At 40.9% G+C, this 15,369-nt stretch overlaps 1 protein-coding gene across 6 annotated transcripts in view; it reads right to left on the bottom strand.

The window, feature by feature from the left end:
* Arhgef9 (Cdc42 guanine nucleotide exchange factor 9) overlaps positions 1–15,369 on the bottom strand; it is a 288,284-nt gene that overhangs the window by 109,593 nt on the left and 163,322 nt on the right. For 2 of the 6 annotated variants that reach the window (XM_042666918.1, XM_042666915.1), the window contains exon 1: positions 7,036–7,847. The exons of 1 other annotated variant lie outside the window; for it this stretch is intronic. Coding sequence is in view for 3 of the 5 variants with exons in the window: in XM_042666916.1 (XP_042522850.1) it covers positions 7,029–7,037 (9 nt within the window). In the remaining 2 variants the exon portion in view is untranslated. Of the gene's footprint in view, positions 1–7,024; positions 7,848–15,369 lie in introns of those variants that run through there. 3 more of the 6 variants (XM_042666917.1, XM_042666914.1, XM_042666916.1) reach the window with 2 other exon arrangements.

Genomic DNA, 15,369 nt, shown 5'->3' on the forward strand with positions numbered 1-15,369 from the left:
CTATGGTTCTAGGACACTGACTTAGTTTAAATCCAAATAGGTACCAAGCTACTCAAGTTGAGTCCTTCTTCAAATAGTCACAAGCCTCTAGAACTCATCAAGCTGCCACAATTTCTGGAATAAAATCTTAACATTTGTGAATCATGCCTATTCACATGTGTAATAAGCCAGACTCAGGCTGAGCTAATATTTCCTTTGTACTATTCCAGAGTAGTCATTCTCACCCCTGGTAAAACATTCCTATCACCTCAGGGAGCTTTTAGAAAAATATTAATGCCAGGACCTCACCATGCCCAACTCAATCAGATCTCCCCAAGAGATTCTGTGAATTGTTGTTAGTCCTGTTAACTCCCCAGGTGATTCCAAAGTATAGCCAGGTCAGAGAACCACTGTGGAAACAATTCAGCCAGGCAACAAGGCAGTTTCCTGAATTCTCGAGGCCGATGATGAAACACATTCTGTTTTAAAGCTACATCCATCATGTCCCACTTTTTCCAAAGAAAGGGAAACGCTACACATAAACAACAGTTATGACTGACTTTCAGCCACATTGTAGGCACAGTTAAGAAACATCTGGGCATTGAAAGAAAATAAGAAGCCCTGGAGCTGACAACCAGATTTACCAGAAATAAGATGCTAAGTACCATACACTGCTTTTTCTGATGGGACCATGGGTTTGGCAGATGATAGTTATGAATGGAACATATCTTGATGCCCACTGAGCACAGAACAAATCCCATATGATGTTATCCTATGGAAAAGTATAGCTTAATGGAGTCTGCACTAGTTGACCTGACATATAAAAATAACTGGCTCCAACTCTGAGAATGTGCTGTTGTCAGATGCCAGAGTAGCATTAACCTCATCATACTGAACACTTCTTTGAATCAGCAACATGACTAATACATATCCAGTTTTCAAATGATGCAATGCTAGAAGAAATTGCTAATCTGTTCTTTGAGATGAAGAAACAATTTTAAAACCCCCATGAGGCTAAAAACAATAGACAAACCAAATAGTTTAATTGATATAATGCTTAGAAGAAACTGCTTATTTCTTGCACAGCATGAAGAAAAAAAACAAAACCCATAAAAAGCTAGAATAATGGACTAAACAACAACAAAAAAAACAAGTTTGGTTCCAAAAATCTAAATTGTTTCAAAAAAGCCAACTTCACAAGAGGATTATACCAGACAGAAATGGGTTTAAATCTTTAAGCACAAAGAGTTAAAGCAGTGGTTCTTAATCCTGGTTGCATTTTTAAGTTACCTGCAGGCATTTTACATTTTTAAAGGCTTCCTGAGACATCCATGCTAACTAAACCAGATTCTTTCAAAGTATGACCTCACATAAGTATTTTAAAATCATCCCCCAGTGGTCTGGGGGAAGTGAGGGTTGGTCTGGTCAGTGAGGGTTGAGAAGCAACAAAAGGCTGAATTGTTAGACTTTCACAGACAAATAAAAAGTCTCTTCATCTGAGTACTAGTGGCTTGCACCTGTATTCCTAGATACAGGAGGCTAAGATCTGAGGATGCAAGTTTGAAGCCAGTCTAGGCAGTGAAGTCTGTGAGACTCTTATCTCCAATGAACCAACAAAATAGCCTTAAGTGGAGCTATATTCCAAGTGGCAGAGAGCTAGCTTTGAGCAGAAAAGTTAATGGACAGTGCCTAAGCCCTGAATTCAAGCCCTAGTAATTAATAAATGCACACATGTGCAGGTGTACAGACAGAAACACACAAAGTCCCTTTGTACTTGATCTTGGTCAAGTCAGGTGGTATGTGGAAGAGCACCAACAGTTCTAGAAAGGAATTTTTTTTTCTATGTTTGCTTGTTTAGGTGCTTTGATCAAACCAAAGGCCTTGAACATGCTAGACAAGCCTCTATCACTGAGCAATATCTCTATTCCTGGGCAGCACAAATACAGGAAAACATGTGCATTTCAAAGCAAAACAACTGTATCAAAACTGCAGTCCCCTAGCTACTCAAGGGGCTGAAATATGAGAATCACAGGTGGAAGCCAGACCAAGCAGACAAATCCATGAACCGCTTATCTCCAATTAACTAGCAAAAAAACAAGTGGAGGTGTGACTCAAGTGACAAAGCATCAGGCCCAAGCAGAAAAAGCCAAGCAAGAGCTGAAGGCCACGAGTTCAAGCATCAGTACCTGCATGTGTATGTGCGCGTGCATGTGTGCAAGTGCACGCACGTGCGCGCACATACACACACACATACATCACACAAAAAAAACCCCAGCAGTTCCTCTGATACATTCTGTATTTTAGGCTTCAACAAATCACACTGACTTTTTTACCTTGAAAATCTCAAATAACAACTTTTTTCTCAAGACTGATTAAAGCAAACTCATCTATATTCAACACAAAAAAGGAGCCTTTTATGGACTAAAGAACTCTGCTCAAAAGTGCTATACAAATAAGATATATTTAAAAAGCACTAAAAATGTAAGCATGTAAAGCCGAGGAAGCTAATTTGACTTAAGGGATGACTCACAGACACCTCCCTCACCATCTGACCCCATGTAGCTTCACACTAGCTGGGCATGACCAACTCTGACTCCCCCACTTACCTCCCTGTTGGAGAAGCAGACCCACTCTCATCCCAACATCTCAGCTTTTCTTTCCTCATCTATAAAACTGGGAATAACCACTTGGTGTGGCTGATGAGATGCACAAATTAAAAAGGATGTAAAATTACTTTGTAAAATTCACAGGCCCATGTGCTGACAAAGGGTTGTTAATACAGCCATTACTGTACTGTTTCCCAAGCCTTTTCTCTCATGGAGGCCCTTTCTCCCTCTCAGTTTTTTCCATTTTGACTATGGTCCCAGGGCAAGCATAAAATAAACTAAATAGATCCACCTATGGACAGCAAGGATACACTCTGGGGACATATTGAAAGACTAAGCTTTAATAAAAGATTCTTGGAAAGCCAGAGACTCAGTTGGCCCAGACAAGTTGCAAAGCTGGAAATCAGGACTACACCATCTAAAATTCACTTCCTCTAGCCCCATTTCTTGCAATAAAGCCAGATGCCTTGTGGGAGGTCTTCTGAGGAGGCAGTTAGTTTGGAAGAAAAGGCTTGATTTTCATGTAAACACATACTTTGGCACCATCCCTGTGATTCATATGACCTCTAAATGTGACATTCAACGCTGTGCATATTGACTCACCACAGGCAGTAGAGCACCTCACCAACAGATCTGTTGGGATCCCTTAGCTCTCTAGAAGCTGAATCTCATACATACAAGTGAGTGAAACTATTCATCAGGGCCACAATCAAACTTTCCCAATTTATCCAACCCTCCCCAGTTCAGAAACTACTGACCATAGCAAGAACTCCTCCCAAATTCCCCATCACAACTAGGCAGAGCAAGGTCCCCCCCCCCCAAGTTACAAACAAAATCAGAGCAAACTGCAAAAGCAGATGTTGCAGGTTCTGACAGATGGAGGCTGTCTTAAGAGAAGAAATGTACTGTTCAGTTTGTTCCCACTGAGCTATCGTTTATCTCTCTCTCTATGATGAAGCCAACATTTAGGGTGAAAAGAATATTTCTGAAGCTCTTCACACTGCCTGCACTGAAGCTATTCAGTGAAATGGACTAGTTAATTTTAAGAAGAGGATAGTTGGGTGAGAGGAATTTGAACTCATGAGTATTCTGATAAAACAGTCTTCACAGCTGGACAGCTGTGAATATGGTTTCTAGGCACTGGTAGGCAATGAGGGTTTTATTCTTTTTTTGAGGTTTCATTCTTTGTCCTCTCCCCAAGAGCATCTCTACAAGTCCTGCTGTGCTCCAGCCCTAGTTTATCCAAACAGTAGTGCCTGGTACTTTAAAGGGTGGGACCTAGAGCTCAGTGGGTACTGAGTAATGCCCTGGTTGCCAGGATACCAGTAGAAAGGCATTTAAAAAATTTCCTGGGTGGGGAACTGGGAACCAGAATCCCTGAGCTGGGATTTTGCCCCCTCCTAGTAGCAAAAGCTTATTTTCTACTCAAATGGATCAGAGAGGAGGGCAGGGAATAAGCTTTATCTGGAAAAGTTGGAACAAATCAGAGAAGAAAAGCCCTCTTCCTTACTTCTCACCTACTTACAATGGGGGCGTAGGAGGAAGCAGTGTCTGGGGAGGGAGGAAAAGAAGAAGGGGAAAGATTTAAAAGAGAAGGTAGGAGAGGGAGGAAAAAAGAAGACATGTTGAAATGCATAGACTTGTACTCTTCTGGGATGCATTTCTCATTTTCTCTCTCCCTTTCCCCCACTTTTTTCTCTTTTTGCATCTCAAGGAGAAATACCAAAACCTTTAGGATTCACACAGTAAAAAGTCACACTGCCACCTTTTGTTCTCTATTCCCCAAACACCCTTCTGGCTACTCTAGGGTGGCCTGCCATCTGTCTAGCAACATCCCCTCAATGCCTAGAGATGAGTGAATAGGGAAAATATGAACCCTCATCAGCTAAATTACTGATGTAGGGTTCATTCACGCTATCCCTCTAGCCTGAAGGGTTTTAGATAGTGGGAGGAGGATTGGCATGGGTGACAGTCATCCACCCAAGCACCATGTAAATCCTCACAAGCCCCAGAACAAGAAGGCCATCCAGAACTGTGAAACTCAATGCTGTCTTTCCTTATTCTTACCATAAGCCCCATCCATCCACGCTCAGGAGTGTTCACCCATATCCACCCACAAACATACTGCCATCACCCTATATATATACATTCCCAAAGACTTTCTGAAAAGAGTTTTCCAGGCACCCTGAAGAGAAGGCATTTCATGACACTACAGTCATAAACCTAGGTCAAAGCATAGCAACCTTAGAGACCTTCCTTTAGAGTGAAAAATGACAAAATGATTTCTAGTGTGGCAGTTCTCATTTCCTTACCACGCAGCTATACCAGAAATCCCTCAGGTAAACTTACTCTGCAGATACCAACAAACAGATACTCTTATCCCCTCTTCACGTCTATCACCCCTTGGTTAACAATTCATTTTCCTTTTCATTTGTCTTTGCAGTTCACCCTCTTTTGACTTCCAGTCTTATGGATACCCAAAATCACAGAATGCAAAAACTTGGAGGTCACCTGGTACGACCATTTCAAAATGTCAATGTTATAAGGAACCTCGTACGCACTGAGAAAAGAAAAAAATGCCCAAGGTCAAACAGCTGCTGAATGGAGAAAACTCAAGTCTGCAGCTGCCCAGCACAGACCTTTTTCTCACTCTCCAACTATGAGTGAAAACAAGGTGCCTGGATACGACGCAAGCTTACTTTAAATACTGCCTCTGAAACTAACATATTTTTTTAAAAGCTTTACTAGATTCTCATTGCAAAGGAACCAATTCTTGCCCCCTACCTCCTCCAGCAGTCCTCAAAAAGGGACTAAAGAATAATTAACAAGAATCAATGCCAGCAAACTTCCCAGATCATGCTTCTACCATGTTATCAAATGGGGGAGGGAGAGCGACTCAGCTTCTCGCCCACACCAAGTCAACCAGAGCCCAATTTAAGGTTCAAAACATCGACTGACGCCATTAAATAATACTGTCTGTTGGTTAGGACAATTTCAAGGGCCCCTTCACAGCCCATCTCCCTTCACAGTCATTTTCAAACAGATTGAACAACAGGACACAGAACTTCATAGCATAATGCTAAAAGATCTGCACATCACACATGAGCAGCTGCCCACATAAGTGTAGCAGGAGCATGTGTGTGGGCGTGTATGCGCCCTGATTCATTGCTACATGAGCCAGAGATGGCACTATTTCAAGTCAGGTAAGCAATGGAATGAGGGAGACCTGCCTACATCAGCAAGGGGGGAAAAAGTATTATGCACACTGGCATCACAGATAATTTTTTCCTAGTTTTGGCCAAGAGCTTTCTCCAACAGAAACTGAAATTTGAAAATAACAATAGCAATAATAAGATACACCACCACCCATGACCATATATGACAAGCAGACAACTTAAACTGGAAGGTTGCTTCCAGTTTATATATTTTCTAAGCTCTTATCTCATTATATAGACTCCCCCCTGCTCAAAACTCTTAATTTAGAATATTACATACTTTCAGTTCTGTGAATGTTTCAATTAGAGATCTCTTCTTTTAAAGCTTCAAATAAGAAGAAAACAATAGCACTGCTTTCTTCTCATTAGCGCTATCAAGTTCTATTTAAAAGGTAGTTCAAGAACATCATTGTAAATGAGATTACCCCAAAGGAGCCATATCCAACATTATTATTCCCTAAGTAAGACAAAACACTGGCTTTGGGTTTTTTGGATGAGACACAGAAAAAAAGCCTTCAAACTCAAAATTCAGGGACACAATTTCTGGGAAATGAAGCCCAAACATCTCAAAATCCTCTCTAGCCAAAGCAAAGATCACAGTATATACTTTCAGCTCTTATTTCATGATTCTAAAGAAAGTGACATACTTGAAGAAATGTTTTAAAGTTGGCTTCATTCCAAATTGGATAGCCCTGGACAGCAAAATTAGATTCAAAGGACACTGTCACCAAGTGCCAGCTCAAGGTACCCACCGCATCACTTTCCAAATTTCTGCTTCTCAATTAAGACCAAAGAATCATTTTCCCCAAAATCAGTATCTCGCATCAATTTTTCACCTCTAAAGATGCATAAGATTGTCTTTTTTAGGATGCGGAAACTCATCATGCTCTTCCACAAACCCCTTCCCCCACCCTATCCCCCCAAACAAACCCAAATGCACTCCTGATGGCAAGAGAAAAATTTAACTAAAATTCCCTAAATGAAGTTTAAACGTAGTTTTCAACAAAATGAGTTGATAAGACACCAAAGAGCGAAGCCACTGTTTAAGGACGCCAAGCTTGCTCTATGAACGTCACATACATGAAGAATGCACACACTCGCATGCATACTAAATAGAAAATAATATTTCAGTAGCAACAATTTCACTCAAGCAATAAGCAACTACACACTCAGGCATACTCAAAAGACAAGACATGACAAAAGATTTAGGGAGAGGTAATATACCAACGTCATACATATCACAGCGAGGCCATGTTGAAGCTCAAAACGATTTGCCCCCTGAGTAAGAAAGCTTGCTCTTTCTCTCCCTCTCTTTCCCTGTCTCGGACTGTTTCTCTCTCTCTCTCTCTTTCCCCCCCCCCTCTTTTTTTTTTTTTCTCGGTGGCTCTCGGGATGAAATCAAAGCAAGAGTTCGTAACAGCTCAGGTGGCTGGACTCCATTCAGCGAGTTCCCAGGAAAAACATGAGTATGACATTGACAAGCAGGAGGACTACAATCACAGCAAAAACGACTACAGTTTGCACATCCAGGGTCATGGTGCAATGCAGAACACTGTAGTGTTCCAGGTGGGGGGCCGGCAGATTGGGAGATGTCAGTCTCTGTTCTGTCAGACTGTCCATACAGCCACCATGCTAGAAAGGAGAGGAGGAAGTCGGAGGGGGTTAGGGATGGTTTGGGTTGGGCGCCCGAGTTTGGTAGGGTGGGGGAGGGGGGTTGAAGACAGGGGCTCTTGTTTCCCCCCTTTCAGGATTGGGCTGATCTTTCTTCCCTAGCTGAGAAATCTTAGCTTGTGCTGAAGACCGCAGAGTCCAGCATTCTCTCTCGGGCGCCACAGAAAAAGCAAAATCCTGGTTTGCAAAGGGAAAGGCGGGGGAACCTATCAGAGGTTCTCCGGCGCCTTCTGTCTGTCCCGGCGTGCGTTTGTCCGTCCGCCTGCCTGGCTACCAGTCAGTCTCTGTCTCCCCTATTCTCTAGTCCGCTCGCTCTCTTCGTGGGATTCCCGGCTGCCAACCACTCTTTCTAGCCCTTCCTCGCTAGCCCTCTTCCTCTCCTCTCCCCACCCCCCACCTCAGCGGGTAGGCTGCCTTTTTATTCACGCAGAGACTGCGGGCGCCTGCGTGAGGCGCTGACAATGGCTAATGACACACTTGTTGGCCAATAAGGATTGCTGCAGCTGCGCGTTCGTTGCTTGGAGGCGGGACTTAAACTAGCATGCTAGTCGTGCCAGCCAATCGGAAGACCCCAGACTCCCAAAGCTGGCTCGCTCCATTCTGACTAGCGGGAGCCACCAGCAGCCAGTTTTGGCTTGGGGGTGGAGGAACTGCTTGGGGGTAGTCTACTGTGGGGAGGGAAGGAGGCATAAAAAGAAGTGGAAGGAGGGGAGGTAGAGGACCAAAGGGGATGAAGAGAAGCGGGTATGGTAAGCAGAGTGAAGACGCATTTGGAGAGATCATGGGAAAGAGCAGGAAGAAAAAATTTGAAGGTGGAAGAAATGGCATATAGGAAAAAACTGAAGGGGGAGGAAAAAGTATAATTAACGATGGGGAGAGTCAAGCGCCAGTGGGTCACACCTGTAATCCTAACTACTCTGGGGGCTGAGATCTGAGGATGTGGTTGGAAGCCAATTCTGGACAGGAAAGTCCGTGAGACTATTTACAATTAACCAGCAAAAAGCAGGAAGTGGAGCTGTACCTCAAGTGGTAGAGCACTAGCCCTGAGCAAAAAAACTCAGGGATAGCACCTAAGCCCTGAGTTCAAGTCCCAATTCTGAGACAAAGAAAGGGAAAAGGAAATGTGGACAAAAGATAGGTAGGCAAAACCTAGAGGAGCGCTTTTTGGACCCTGTGTAACAAAATATACTTTAGGCCACTGCCTAGAGAATTTTTAGACAACTCATAATTAGCAATAAAAATTCTACAAACCAGTTCTGTGGAGAACCACACTGACAAATTACCTAAAATCCAGTTTTATTTGGGTTTCTCTCTTTAAAAAATTATTGTAAGTATCTCTACTAGACCATTTAGTATCTAATGGAGCTGCCCTGGCTCATGCTTATCCTAATTATGGATGCTTCATGCAGTGACAGTGCACATGCACTCTTCTACAGTGCTGGATACTAAGAAGGAAATCCACTTAGGACTTAAATATTTACCATGGACGAACTTCTATAGAACTTGTTTCAAATCAGCATCCAGTTCAGTGTTGGTGAGAGCCTACAAAAAGCAGGCCCTCAACTATCAAATTTATGTCTAGCCATAGTGCTCGGGTTACAGTGTTATTTTTCAGTACCTCCTTTCCCATCTCTGGGCTTTGGTTCTATCACACAGGACTTAACACTTATCAAAGAATTCAGGGAAACCTCATTTCAAAAGGTACAGTTGGGCACTGGTGGCTCACACCTATAATCCTAGCTGAAATCTGAGTGAGGATCATGGTTCAGCCCAGGCAAGAAAAGTTCATGAGACTCTTATTCCCACTTAACCATCAAAAAGCTGGAATTGTAGCTGTGGCTCAAGTGGTAGAGCACCAGTCTTGGAAAAAGCTAAGGGACAGTGCCTAGGTCCTGAGTTCAGGCCCCAGTACCAGCATACACACACAAAAATAATGAAATAAAATAATTCACTCCATTTCCTTCCAAATTTAACAACTGAAGCCTCAAGTGTTACCATATTAGTTCCTCCCTGAGAATGAAAGGTTAAGGTGAGTTCCATTTGTATCTTGCCAGTGTAGGTCATACAACTCAGGAAAAGGGATGTGTTTGGGAAAATGTGGTAAGTCTCATGAAAAGGTGGTGAACTATTTGACCTCTACAGGTGTAGAAAAGATCTTAGAGAAATTAAGAAAGGAAATGGAAGAAAAATAAAGAATAAAAAAATACATTCTAGAAGGACCTTTGTAATTATTAATAATGAAAAGGCTACCAAATAGAAGAAGACATTTTAATGTACAAACAAACATGGGGTGATAATAAGTGTGTGATTATATGAATCAGACTCATAAATGGTAGAAATTTTAAAAGTGCTGTACATTGAATACAGGTTCCGAAGTCCTAGATTCCAAACAGCCTAAAGTTGTTATTCTAACTGCAAGGCATTACAACAAAATGTTGAAAAGAAAATATTTAAGATGTCTTGAATTCTGTGATGGGACTTCCTGATACACAGAAGTTGACAGACTTACTCAAGATCACACCATACAAGATGGAAACTACAACCAGATCCCTTGACTCCTCGTTCAATAGAGTTAGCCTAAGTGTAACCTGAAATGATAATATTATTCTGGGAGTCACCTCCTAATCTAGTTTACAACTGACAGAATAAAACATGCCTTGCTGCTTCCTAGCCTGACCTTATATTTTAAGAAGTTTATCTAAATTCAGAAATATTTTTACATGTTTTAAAACCCAGGGAACATGTTATGGAAAAAGTACTTATGATTTGAAACCATGTTTTTATACCAGTACTGGGGCTTGAACTCAGAGTTTCACATTCTTACTTAGCTTCTTCACTTAAGGCTGGCACTCTATCACTTGAACCATAACTCCACTTCCAGCATTTTGCTGGTTAACTAGAGATAAGAGTCTCTTAGACTCCCCTGTCCAAGCTTGCTTCCAACAGTGATCTTCAGATCTCAGCCTCCTGAATTCTCTGCTAGAATTACAGGCCACGAAAGCAGGGCCATAATGGTAATTATTTGGAGGCAACTGGAACTTTTCCTCCTCTGTGATAGCTTAGAAATCTTCAGATCCAATTGTATTCATGAATTTCCAAAGATCCTTATAAGAATGAAGAGATTTTGGAATCTATTTTGAGTACATATAAAAGTCTATCAGAAATCATGTCTATAAGGCTGGGAACGTGGCTCAGTGGTAAAGCTCTTGCCTTGCATGCATGAGGCCCTGGGTTCAATTCCTCAGTACCACATAAGCAAAAAGAAAAAAAGCCGGAAGTGGCGCTGTGGCTCAAGTGGTAGAGCACTAGCTTTGAGCTGAAGAGCTGAGGGACAGCGCCCAGGCCAAGAGTTCAGGCCCCATGACTGGACCCTCCCCCCCCAAAAAAGAAATCATGTCTATAAATGAAAAAATGTATTTTAACCCATATTTGATGATGTTAAGGAATTATTAATTGTTTAAATGTGATAGTGATCTTTTGGTCAAATTATGCAAACAGAGCTACTGGGGGAAAACTTTATGACCTTGGACTTGGTTTCTTAAACATGATATGAAAGCACAAGCAATCAAAGAAAAATGTACACAAACTCACTGGGCATCAGTGGTTAATGCTTGTAATCCTAGCTACTCAAGAGACTGAGATCAGAAGATCAGTTTAATGTAGCCAGCTTTATTTCTTATCTTTCCAGTTAGATAAGACTCCAAGTAGATGAGACTCATACTTTTCCAGTTAGCAAAATGCCAGAAGTGGAGCTGTGGTGCAAGTGGTAGAGCAACAGTCTTGAGCAGAAAAAGCTACGCCACAAATCCTGAATTCAAGCCCAAGTACTGGCACCAAAAAAGAGAACAAAACAAAAACCGCTAAATGGGACTTTTTAAATGTTAAACTTTAGTATTTCAAAGAGCACTACCATGACTGTGAAAGGTAAACCCAGAGTGGGAGAAATATTTGCAAATAGTGTATCTGATAAGAGACTTGTTTCTAAAATGTGCAAAGTCCATTTATAAAACAAGTAATACAATTTCAAAATTTTCAAAAGATCTGAATAGAGTTTTAGCCAAAGAAAGGATCAGTTGAGCATATGGAGAAATATTCAATATGGTTAGTTATCACAGAAGTTCAAATTAAATGCAGAAAATACAAATGAAGGATATTTACCACAGCATACTATAATGTGACTACTATTTACACACTCTCAAATGGCTTTAATAAAAGTGCCAGATAAAGGACAGAGATGTAGATGATTAAAAAAACCACATACTTGCATAGCATTCAGAGACCTTGGGTATCATTCACAGCACTGCCATAAATGTGGGATGGAAAGAAGGAAGGAAGAAAAGGAAGGAAGGAAGGAAGGAAGGAAAGAAGGAAGGAAGGAAGGAAGGCAGGCAGGCAGGCAGGCAGGCAGGCAGACAAATTATAAGTGTCATGGAGGCAGTGGAGAAATTTGAACTATTTGAATTATTAAATTCACCTGGGAATATAAAATTGTAGAACTGCTTTGTAAAACTGTCTAGCAGTTCTTCAAAAAGTTAAACACAGAATTACAATTTGACCCAACAAATCCATTACTAGGTATATACCTAAGAAATGAAAACATATCAGCACAAAAACTAATGCATGGATGTCCTATAGACATGATAAAAATAGTAAAACAAAAAAGTGTAAATAATTCAAATATCTACCAACTGATAAATGAATAAACAAATGTGGTATATCAATACATTGGATTATTATTCTGCCAAGAAAATAAAATATCGATAATGCTACAACATATAAGAACTTTGAAAATATTCTGCTAATAGAGGGGCAGATACCAGATACCCAAGATTTTCATATGACTGTGTTTATATGAAATGATCATATACTTAAAATAAGTACTATTACATAAGTACTATACATAAGTGTATTTATGTATTTGCTAGGTTGCAATGTAAAATATTTTTTTCTCTAGACAATGGTCAAAATAGTTGTGACAGATTCTAGCTATTATGAGAACTCTGTAATGCTAGCAACTAGAATCTTTAACTAGAAAAGTTCAATCTTAACATAGCTTTACTTCCTCACAATCTTTTGACCCATCTGTAAGAGATGCTTAAAAGCTGCTTTTTTTTCTGGGCCTGTGAATTACTAAAAGCAGGATAAAAGTTGTACACCCAGCTCTTCACTTCGCATCTGGGTCCTTTGTTCTAAGCCATTCTATCTTGCTGTCACCTTGGACTCCAGGAAGGACAGGATTTACTGATAAATATCTTGTGATACAAGGTATACTTGTCCCTTAGACAGACAATGCCTTCTTACCATCTGCGGTGATCAGCAAAACTGCCCAAAGAAAGTGAATGCCCAAAAAGCTCAGGAAAACCACCCATCAGGCAACAGTGACTGATTCATTCCTGTCCCCCACCTCAAGTGATAAAGCTATAACAGCTTCTCCAAAACCCTTCCAGAGTCAAGACAGTGATAATGGTCAATTCCCACTGTGAGTGGGAATATTTAACCATTATGAATACCCTTTGCCTCTGTCTATTTAAGTGTATACTTCATATCTGTACCCCCAAGATATGGCTGAAAATACTGTCAGTATGAAGCAAAAAATGCTAAGGGACAGGATGCCAGGACCTGAGTTTAAATCCCAGTACCAGCACAAAACCAAAAAACAACCTTTCTTCTCCTGAGTTCTGTCTTTGGGAAAATCAAGTCACATGCTGAACTACGTCAAAATCTATCCATAAACCCTGCCTTTATTTCACCTTGCCAAAAGCTAACTGTTCTTCAGATCCTGTTTAATTTTATTCTTCCTCAATCTCTCAATCTCAATCTCTTCTTTCAATCTGTCACTTGATCCTTTCTCTTCCTGCTGCTAGCATTAATCAGATCCCCATTTTTTCTGATGTTTTATCACTTACCATGTGGTTTCTTGTGCTGCTCTCTCTCCCCATTCAGCTCCTATTCTCTGGTCCAAATTATCTTTCTGAAAAGCACTTCTGCTACTATTAATTCTCTGATGGATACTGCAGATTATTTGTTAAAGATATATATTGTCGGGCTGGGAAGTTGGCTCAGTGGTAGGGAGCTTGCCTGGTGTGCATAAGGCCCTGGGTTTGATTCTTCAGCACCACATAAGCAGAAAAAGCCGGAAGTGGCACTGTGGCTCAAGTGGTAGGTTGCTAGCCTTGAGCTGAAGAGCTGAGGGACAGCACTCAGAGTTCAGGCCTCAAGACCACCACCACCAACAACAACAACTATATCTTTATATCTATCTATCTATCTATCTATCTATCTATCTATCTATCTATCTATCTATCTATCTATCTTGTCCAAACCTACATTCCTATATTGTTGAAAAGCTAAAAGCTGAAAACTATTTCCCAGGCTCATTTACAGTCTATTTGGATGTGATAAATTTCTGCCAGTAACAGAAACATCACCAATATTAAAAAAGAGGTGGTAGGCAAAAACTGTCTTTGATGCTTCTGTTAGTAAACACCAGAGACACTGAATTTTTATTTTTTGTGTTATCATAAATGCTAGTGTCTTCACTAGTTCTGAGGATTTTGTGTATGTGCTAGTATTGGGGGCTAGTACTGGGGCTAGTAATCAGGGCCTTGGTTACTGGCCCTGGGTTTTATTGCTTAAGGCTGGTACTCTACCACTTGAGCCACAGATCTACTTCTGGGTTTTTGGTGGTTAATTGGAAATAGTCTCATTGTCTTTCTGGCCTGTGCTGGCTATGAACTAACATCCTCAGATGTCAACCTCATGATTAGTTAGGATTACAGGCATAAGCCCTTGGAACCTGGTAGTTCTGTGTATTTTTCAGAGCTGGATAATGAAACTTTTTTTTTTTTGCACCCCAGGATCTGGCATATAAAATGATAACCAAGCCAATAGTTAGGGCAATGACAGCTTCCAGATTCCCAGATCACAGATAAGGTGATATACTCCCAGAATCCCTGATACGTCACCTACTTGTATCTGTCACAGATAGCTGCTACTCTGACATTGGTTGTTTTGACTATTAATGGAGACCCAGAATAAAACTTGTTCCTCCAGCCCATAATCCACCAATTTTGTATGCACTTGGTTTTCTGTATTGAGACATGTTCTGCTAAAAAGAACTAGAGTGCTTTATTTTCTGCAGCTGAAAATTGATTTACATAACTCCTCTGCTCAAATGCCTTCAATGGCTTCCCTACTGTTCTTAAGGCAAATTCTGTAGCATGACATACAAGGTCCTGCCCACAGGGTGTCCTTTGGCCTCTAATCTCAGCTCTTACCAATGGTCTTATTCTTTTTCTTTTTTTAGTCCTATAATAAAAGCTTGTTTTATTCATTTTGTGTATGTTGGTTCATACATAGTAAATAGTTTCATCATGACATTTTCATATAGAACCTTGAGCAGTTCTAATAAGTAAGTACCAGGGTATTATGCCTCATGGTTTAGTTAAACTATTGCTCTCCTTCTCCAGTCTTCTACTTCCTTCAGAATGCTTTCTCTACTATTTCCTTCCTTAAAATGCTTTGGATGGCCAGGTGCTGGTAGCTCATGCCTGTAATCCTAGCTATTCAAGAGGCTGAGATCTGAGGATCACTGTTCAAAGCCAGCCCCGGCAGGAAGGTCTATAAGACATTTAACTCCAATTAAACAGCAAAAAGCAAGAAATTGAGCTGTGGCCCAAGTGATAGAGCTCCAGCCTTGAGCAAAAAAGCTAAGGGACCATGCAATCAGGCCCTGATTTCAAACCCCAGACCAGCACCAAAAATGCTCTAGATGATATTTTCTCTCCTATTGGACCCTGTGTTTAGCTTGGTGAAATCCTCACTCAATTCTATTGTAATTGCTTCTTGTTTATACAATTCACTGGACTATAAAGCTGGGAGTATAGAGACCATATCTG

The sequence above is a fragment of the Dipodomys spectabilis genome, unplaced genomic scaffold (assembly GCF_019054845.1).
Source record: "Dipodomys spectabilis isolate Male_0828 unplaced genomic scaffold, ASM1905484v1 ptg000370l, whole genome shotgun sequence".
NCBI classification, from domain to species: Eukaryota; Metazoa; Chordata; class Mammalia; order Rodentia; family Heteromyidae; genus Dipodomys; species Dipodomys spectabilis.